The sequence below is a fragment of the Magallana gigas genome, chromosome 3 (genome assembly GCF_963853765.1).
Source record: "Magallana gigas chromosome 3, xbMagGiga1.1, whole genome shotgun sequence".
NCBI lineage: Eukaryota > Metazoa > Mollusca > Bivalvia > Ostreida > Ostreidae > Magallana > Magallana gigas.
The window spans coordinates 6713462-6722894 of NC_088855.1; the positions used below are offsets into that span (position 1 = coordinate 6713462).

The window sequence follows — 9433 nt, forward strand, 5'->3', positions numbered from 1 at the left end:
TATAATCAAATATACAAATTTATTTCACTGTACAATTATAACATTGAAGTTACATTATTAAATTGTCAATTGCATCAATAAATGACGCTGTATTAGCTCTTCTGCTCCATTGGAAGTGCAGCCTGTAATACAAAAAATCAAGTGCATGATTTAGAGAAATGTTTTGAGAGAGAGAGAGAGAGAGAGAGAGAGAGAGAGAGAGAGAGAGAGAGAGAGAGAGAGAGAGAGAGAGAGAGAGAGAACATTATTTGCGACTTCTTAAGTACTTTATGATAACCATCTCGATCATTATCATCATTTGCTATGAAGGTGTAATATCAAAGAAATAAATTAAATAACATACCACATCAGAAACACATATTTCGTAGACTGTTAGATCGGAATCCACATAGACTTTTGAAGACAAATGACCACAGCATTTGGCGGCGGGACAAATACGTCTGGGCTCGGGATCCTCTGGGCCCCAGGCCCTGGACACGCCCACATTGCAGCATGGAATGTCCTCCTCGGATTGTTCCTGGTCAGCTGATTCCTGATTCCTGCCCATCCGTGGGAAATAAAAAGCCTTCAAGCAAACAGACAACATATTGTATAGTTATTTGTTTAAACAAAGATTCATTTGTATCTTTTCTTAATTAATTGTTACAATGGCAACTTGATCTTTTCAGCAAATACTAACATCATTTAACATATTTGTACATGTATCAGATACCGAATAGAAACATTACCGTTTATCTGCCAAGATATTCGATTTCAAAATGGTACTTCAATGCAGGAAAAGGATTTTTTTTCTTTATTGAAACAAATGTTGAGCGTGGAATTGCAAACACAGATCGAAACCTTTTAGCTTAAGTCATGAATGTCATCTAGATTGGACAACTATTGCATCGATTTAAATACTTCCAATAAGCCAATAAAACAGACTTTTCATTGGGCTTTTTTAATTGAAATCCATTTTTTATGAGATTACCCGGATCCTGCTTTTAATTTAATGAGAAATAAAATACACTGAGTATACTATGCTAAAAGTAACATCACTAAAACCAAGCAATGTATGGTACTTCAGAATAATAAAAAAGTCGTATAAAAGATGCAAAATATTGGAACTGTCATTTGATACCATATTGCTCCAAAGTGAGAATATCAAATGAACAGCACTCTATTACATAAAAGTCTTTCGTAATCTACTCAAATACTAAAAAAAAATGTTTCTTCCCACATGTCATTTGATTTCTTTCAACATTCAATACCTTACACTGGCCGCCGCTACTCAAATATATAATTATGTATATCTGGCTTAATGGTATATACAAAGCCTTCAGAATTCAGAAGCAAGCAAGACAAATTAATGAAATATATACATAGAGCTCCTAATTTAAACTTCTATTGTGTTTTCCTCATCCCTTCAGACCTATCTACTAGTCATGCATGTTCTTCAATAAGCCGACTGTAGTGATCTGCATTTGCCTTCTCCTAATGGCAGCATACGCTGGGGAAATCCGCCAGTTGCAGTGCTAAGACAATGTATTTGGAATACAATTTACTTCTGGTCTTTACAGATATATTAATTTTATTCTAAAAATCGTCTAAATGATTCTATGGCGAAGTCTTGACATGGCAGAACAAAAAAAAAGCCAATCAAAAGCTAAGACTATCCACTACTGTATAACATAGAATTCAAATTTCAAACAAATCGAACATAACGTGACACAACAAAGCGGATATATTCTAAAATTTGGTTGCTTTATCTACCATACTTACCGATCGACCCATTCGCGGGAAATAGAAATATTTCTGGAAAGGTAAGCATACCAAAATGAATACAAACAAAGGCAATACTATTTAGATTATTTTCATTGCTTCTAAGATATGTAAGTCACATAAAATGGTAAAAAAATAACGACAACTTTCTTTTTAAAAAATCATTTATTAGACAAAATAGTAGTACATTTTATGGTGAAAAGACTAAAACCTAAATAAAGAGATCGTTTGAAATGATATGATGAATCAGCTATCTAAACAGTCTGTAATAAGTCTGTTGAATAAGAATGGGCTAAACGTGACAGATTCAGATGATGATGATTCTATTTGTCGGTCCCTCGTCATCTGAGTGGAGCATTGACAACAGCTTCTCTCTAATGTCATGTGGAAAATCGTCATCTGCCGAATTTAACATTTTTTCTGCATATTCTCTCTGTAAGGTAAGGAAATTTTAAAATGGCTTGATTTACGATTTTTAAAACATCAGATTTCAGTTGGATATGAACAAATCTTCACTTTCTATTGAAAAACAACTTGTCTTTAACTTACATAGGTGTGCATGTCAGCTAATGAACTCCTTTTTCTTCCCAATCTTGGAAACTGAATTCCCCTTTTATTCACTTCGCTTTCCTTTAACATTGTAGAAATAAGTGATGTTAAATTTAGCAAGAGATGATATAGCTCTCAAAAAATAATTTCTTTTTACATGTTATTGCACATATGTTTGTGTTGTTTTTCTTATCCATTGCACATGCTCTTTACCTGCTTTTTATTGCAATCGAGCAACAGCATGCATTGATGTCAACATCTGAAGGGTGAGAGAAGGACGGAAGTTTCAATGAAGAAAATGGCGATCAAAGATGGCGGCAGACAGGAGAGATATCAAAGATTTACTTCAGAAAAAAACGTTTCACACTGCATTCGCTCACGTCACAACAGATGAAGGAAAGATGAAAAAATATCCATGCAAATTTTTGAAGGCTTCTGTGTGCTGTGCAAAGTTACCTGATAACGGTCCTGAGGGGACAAATCATTTTGTCCCCTTAGAAAACTATCTATTATATCATCATTTAAAACCGGTTCAATTTCTTCGACATAAATGTCTGGAGAACTGTCAAACTTCTGAAATTTGTACAAAGCATGAATAGACAGGTTACAACCAAGTTCAAAATACGCGGCTAGCAATGATATTTTTTCTTTATTTCTAAAGTCCCCTGACGTACCTCGGGTGGAGAAGATCTTTTCCCACCCAAGCGTGGAAATTGTAAGGGCCGCTTGTTTACTTTCTGCGCAACATCAGTAGAAAGAATGTAACAATGATGACAAATAGATGTTTTAGATTTAAATTGAGATATGGCTTTAATTTTTGAAAAAATAATGAAAAATTAGAATTATAATATTTTGTTCCGTGTTAATGATAAATTTAGAGTTAAATTTAAATTTATATTAAATAGATAAAAACAGACTGAATAAGATTATAAGATATACATGCTTAATGATGAAGAAAGCAATGGAGAATAAGAGAGAGTTTCATTGAGCATGCGCTGTGCGTAAGTTACCCTCTGGTACATGTAAACCTACATATTCTTGTAACCTTCCCAAGCGCGGGAATTGAAATCCCTGTTAAAGGATGTCAAAAACAGTGGAATATTAAATAACAATAACAAAATCGCCGCACAAAAAAAATGAGCAAAACATTTGATTATGGTTGGATCCTGCAAACGCCCCTAAAGGCACCTTGGAACGTTTATTTCAGACATCACCAAAAACTGCTGCCATTGACAGGGGAAGCGTCCCTCTGCCAACGTCTTGTATCTATACCGTATTACATAGCCTTACCTGCAGGCTTAGACGTTTTGCGACTAATACGACATACTCTAGGCTAATTCTGCCTGTCCTTCGTAAATTAATGTAAAATTACTCCAAGTTGTCATCTGTGGAAGTTTTATATACAATTTTTCCTGCCTTAAAAATCATATGGAAGCTAATTCTTAATTTTATCATTTCTCAGATTTTTGTCGCTTGCATGTTTCTCTTATTCTTTGGGGTTTTTTAAATTCAAAGTTGAACTGTAATGAATTACGCGTAATTGAATACTTACAGGAGCACGCTTCTGTCTTAAAGCTGATGTTGGCTGAAATGAAAAAAAACAACGTGTCAATATATTATTCATTGTACGTCGGCATTGTTTTGAACACACAGGCGTAACTATACAATTCATACCTCAATTCAGTTACATACAATATGTATAGAACTTTACTAAACCGCATCTGCTGATCAAAAATAAATTCTTGTAAACTTATAAAAGATTCATATAAAAGCATGAAATGCATCCAATATATGGTGCAGCTATTTTTTCCTCCACAACGGCTCGTTTTTTGTTTGTTTGCTTTTTTTAAATTTATTTATTTTTTGGTTTTATTTTAATCATACACAAAGAAGTTTTATGATATTAGCAATTCTTTCATATTTTTCATGAATACACAGTTGTTACATAATTCCTTATACATGTAAATGTTATCTTTGTTGCAATGATATATGACATCTTAAATTAACGAGATGTATTCTTAAAAATAAACCACATCGGAGAGATTCGTAAATTATAATTGACGTAAAGTGTTGGGAAATTAAGTGTGAACAAAAGATGAATGATCTTAAGGAAACTAGCACCATTACGTAGTCACTTAAGTCAGGTCTATTTCAATCATCGAGGACGAGGACTTTCAATTTGAAACACTCCTTTGTCACCGATATGTCAGAAGAAACATGATTTTAATGTGATTTGCTGAATTTCAACACCCCGCAAAAGTCCATTTCTGCGGTTCCTCGGCGAGCAGAGTAAAAGGTTGGTCGGGGCCGGTGCCAAGCATTAGCTAGGATTCCGTAAGGATCCGTCTGAACGCCTCCCTAATGACAAAATGTTCTCTGTAATTATTCCCAATCAATTCTGACGAAGCGGAAAGGGCACTAAGGAATTTTGTTTTAAAAGACATAAAAAAAATTTTGACAGTTTAAAAAAAAAAACTCCCCAGCATAACATCTCGGTATCACAACTTGATGGCGATGTACATTATGTTGAATGCAAATTGACGTCTGTCATAACTTGATAGTCATTAAATGAGAAAGGTGAGATGACACTTGAAAATTTGATACGAAATACAAGGAAGTTTGGTACAAATACTTGGGATAAAAGGAAGTTGCATTTTCAAATGCAGATATTGAGGGGGTCACAAAAGAAATATTCGGATCCAAAGAAACAATAGATAAAGTTATATGACCATTTACAATGATATAGTTCTGGTGGTTAAATCAATATTGTCAAATGTATTGTTCATAACTATTTGCATCTGAAATTAATATATGCCATTATTGTTCTTTAAACAAATAATAAACTTGGCAGCTCCAGCGATATAGTAATAATTGATAACTGGTATATATAAACTGTAGGTGTGAGAATCCACCATAAGCCTTACAAATCTCTTGCCCGGTTACCATTCTAGATGTTACGTTAGACTAACATAATGATTGATTTTCTGTAAGTATTAGAAACTCTATCTATTTACCCGAGCTTTACCAATACAGGCCACTTTTAATCACTCCATATAGCCTATTGATCACTCTTAATTTTACGATGTTCCCTTTTTTACGATCCTCTGCTTTGTTGAATTAAACAATATATTAAGTGTGAGGAAATTTGATGCCTAATTGTAAGCAAAGTGATCCTTTGATGAAATGTTCAATATCCATTGTTTGGGAAAAGACATGGTTAATACTGTTTTGCATGTTTTTATACAACACTGCTTTGGTTATCAATATTCGATAGTGTGGGGTTAATAACCTTAACATTTACTAAAGCCCCCTTCTTGCCAAACATTAAGCAAAGGGAATTTGCTCTCACATTATTCAAACAAACCTGGAGAGGAAGCCATTATGGAAACGAATCCCGTACAATGTCAAGTTTTCTTCCAACAATACTAACTTGAGTAATGCAAAAACAATGAAACCAAAACTTTTAACAAGAACTGTTGTTCTCTTTTGAAAATACACTTAACTTCTATAAATATTATTTACATACAATTTCTTGAAGTAAGTTTTTATTAGTATTGTTCTTAACATAAATTTAGATTAAAAAAAAAAATAATAATGAGAAATTGATATTTAAATTTAAAAAAAAACTTAAGTTTTGTAAGTGACTGTATTACAAATCATATTTCATTTATTATCTGCAATTTGTAAAAACATCACAACTTAAATCGTGATACTTAAGTTCAGAACCTGGAACGAAACGGAAACCTGTGTTTGTCCATCCATGTCATAATGATGTTAACGGTGAGTTAAAGAGCTATCGTAATGAGTACACAAGAAAGCCCCCAAGAATGCAATCCCTGCCATCCGTAATCCGTATACAACTAGTATGTCTGGGCGAATCAAGATGGAGCAAAGTTGTTTTGCAAGTGTAGAAGGGCGAAAATAAACCTGTACACAGTAACATCATATTATTGTACTCGGTTAATTACAAAATTAGTGTAAACATTCTAGAACTTGTTTAAAAGTAAACAAGAAAGTCCCGTAAATGTAATCTGTGTAAAAATATCCCTTTGGAATATTCAGATACAAGATTAAATGGGTATCGAAGAGAGATGAGTAAACCTGTGTTTTATTTGAACATCCCAAAAGTCTTGTAAAACGCTAGAATAATCATAGAATCTGGAAAATATTCTTTTACAATTAACAATAGTTTAAAGTAAAAATACAGAGTTAGGGCAACAGGATAACATTGGTTTGTGCTTCTGAATGATTATTAATTTTTATCGATTTTCTGTCCTGTTACCATGAAACTTCAGAATTCATTTTAATGAAGAGATTATAACAATGTGAACTCAACAATGAGATTTGTTGACATAAAGATTTTATTTAAGAGAGAGACTCTCGTTATAGATTAAGTCAGCAAGCCTTGTTGAAAAAGACGACAGAATTTATCATCAATTCATTAACTTGTTTGATAATTATAAATTCTTTCTTTTTACTTTTAGAAAATCCTTTGAATACCAATAAACAGCAAGTAACCATATATCGTTACTAAACCATTTTGTTGACTCAGGTTTTTCTGTGCATTAAGTATAACATCAACATTAAGCTTTATCCATCAAACATCAAACTAAGTCAAATCTAAACTAAATATGGATACTGGTAAAAATCATCAGCGAGCGATTGAAACATAACGTTATCTATGTTTTACTATCTTCAGACCGATCCTTACTGTTAAAGACAGACGGAGGAGTTCCAACGAACTTGTCGTCTCCTTTCTCGCTCGATGAAATAAAACGCAACTGTCTTACAGGAGAAAAGGCGAGTTTATAGCCTGGGTGTCTGTTTAGTTTATTCCGCAGCATGATTTCGTTATTACTGAGTGGTGTTATCAGTGTTAGAATCTCAATCTGTAGTGTCATTTCATTTAGATACATTTAAAAACTCCCAAGTGCCCATTGAGGACAGTAAAGTATCGCTCCAGAACGACCGTAACTGCTGGAGCCAAGTGTTCATCGGTACATTGCAAACAGAGGATTCACGGACATACAGCAAAAAAAAAACCAACGTCATTCTCAGAACTGTAATTTTGTTTGAGGGTTTGTTTTTAAACATTTAAGATTTTTTCTTATCAAACATTCAGTTTATTCTTAATGGGGCAGCAATAGGCTTCAAACTTTTCCCATGCCATTTTAATAGTGTAAAATATCATTTTATATCATTTTTTGTGAGGGCACCTGTTATGACAAAACTAAACTTTAAATTATTAAACTAAAACTATTAGAATTATCTGCATTACTGCGCTATCCAGGCGTTATGATTAGTTAGAAAAAAATATCTGGTTGGTAGGTTTATTTCAATAAGGATTTATGTTTTCAAATGATTAATCAGGGTATGTTATATGTCTCAAGTAATAAACACAGAAATATACTGAAATACGTTAATCCCTCTTAATCGATTAGAAATATAATCACCTCTGATAAATTACCGAATTTAATCAAAATGTATCGCCTCTTGCAAAGACTCGGATAGTCCATAGTAATCTGCGCAATAATTGTTTGATTAGCTTGCTAATCGCAGCACATTTCTCGTAAGACACAATCGTTAACCGCACTCATAGATTGTAATCAGGACCGAAATATATCTCAATCTTAAAGACAATGTTTATCCGCGAACAAGCACCTTTCTTCTCGACACAACATTAGAGGCATTAGTCTTTAATCACCCCCTGTAAGTCTTGCCTTATATGATAATACATCAATGTCCTTTTAACAGATAGTCGCACAACACGATATTCAATATCACTGTCGAATTACACAACGTTTTGGTGTACTACTAGTATCTTTACCCTACATCCTTTCTTTGCTAATTGTGAGAGATACATTGATTGTGATAATTAAATCTAAATAGTGAAAAGTTTGTCAAGAGAAACTCTCTGATATTTAACATTTAAAAAGTCAGTTACCAATAGAAAGATGTGCTAGCGTGGGAGATTTTTGAAAAACGTTGTGTAACAGGATTAAAATGTGTCTAAAATAAGTAGACAGGTGTGGAAAACAGTTTTAAAAGAAAATAATTGTAGGACAAATGGGTTTTATATGTTGCCTACAACTAACACGAAACATTTTGTTCAAGTTTTATGAAAGGTTGTAGAGATGTTGTTTTTTTTTAAACATGAAAAGGAATATCAATGCAATTTACAGTCTTGTATTCATCAAATCACCGTGGTTTCATAGTTTCAATAGAAAAATATAGCATAAAACAGGAAAGTGTAAAAAAAAAATTGAAGATATCATTCTAAGTCAAAAGTTTGCCAAGATCCTTCGTAGTGAAATTCTCAAATTGTTCTTTGGCAAAATGTGGTTTAAACAAAAGAATGAGAGCATTAAACAAAAAATAATGATGAAAATAATAGGAAGACAGGATAAGTATTTTGAATAGTTTTCAAAAGCTAAGTAGAGTAGTTTAAACAGAAACATAAAATGAAAAGAGACGGAAAGCAGCAAGGGTATTTTGTAAAGTTTCTTACCTTTGCATCCGTTTGCAGAAGCAAGACAAAAAGGAGCATGAAAGATGTAATCCCGGACACAATCATAGTGATTTGTTGTTGCTCTGACTCTGGTGAATTCCAGTGACCCTCTGAAAGATCAAAGCACGTGTATGCAGACAAATACTTCTTGACCACCCACTTCCAGAACACAAAATGACGTCATCAATTATTAAGCACGTGACAAATTTTACAATCTTGAAATCTATATGGAGATGCCATATTAATATTTAATCGCAGACAACCAATGAAAGCCCGTCTACAAACCTTGCGACTAGGACACGATAATGATTTCCAATGTCTAGTTAAGCATTTAATAACAATCTCTGCCTGCTTCTGCGATTTCACTAAATGGGATGTTTGACGACTAAACAAAATAACTGATTGGTTTTTTGGTCTCCTAAAATGGTGGTTTTGGCAGGAGGTGCCAACATAGACGTATAACAACTGTTGGTCCAGTCTCATCAACACACATTAGTCCATGTAATCAGTACAACTCGCAGCTCGTGTGAATCAAACAACCCTCGCCCAGACTGCTGGAATTTTGCTATTTTTTTTCTCGTATGAGCTTCAAAGTGAAAAACACTATCAAATTAT

At 33.4% G+C, this 9433-nt stretch overlaps 1 protein-coding gene across 5 annotated transcripts; it reads right to left on the minus strand.

Moving 5' to 3' along the window:
- On the minus strand, positions 1 to 9008 carry LOC105321707 (small cardioactive peptides-like). 5 transcript variants are annotated; one of them, XM_011420116.4, is made up of 7 exons: positions 8819 to 9008; positions 3863 to 3895; positions 3343 to 3381; positions 2985 to 3047; positions 2767 to 2883; positions 2311 to 2391; positions 1938 to 2194 (listed from the first exon to the last, which is right to left on the minus strand). In XM_011420116.4, the coding sequence occupies exons 1-7, from the start codon at positions 8882 to 8884 to the stop codon at positions 2069 to 2071; spliced, it is 525 nt and encodes a 174-aa protein (XP_011418418.2). In that variant the 5' UTR covers positions 8885 to 9008; the 3' UTR covers positions 1938 to 2068. The 5 variants fall into 5 exon arrangements, with proteins under 5 accessions (NP_001292304.1, XP_011418418.2, XP_065933711.1 ...); XM_066077639.1 differs by lacking the exon at positions 2985 to 3047 and having other exon boundaries at positions 1943 to 2194; positions 8819 to 9006; XM_066077640.1 differs by lacking the exons at positions 1938 to 2194; positions 2311 to 2391 and adding an exon at positions 2524 to 2569 and having other exon boundaries at positions 8819 to 9003.
- Between the last annotated feature and the right edge of the window lie 425 nt (positions 9009 to 9433).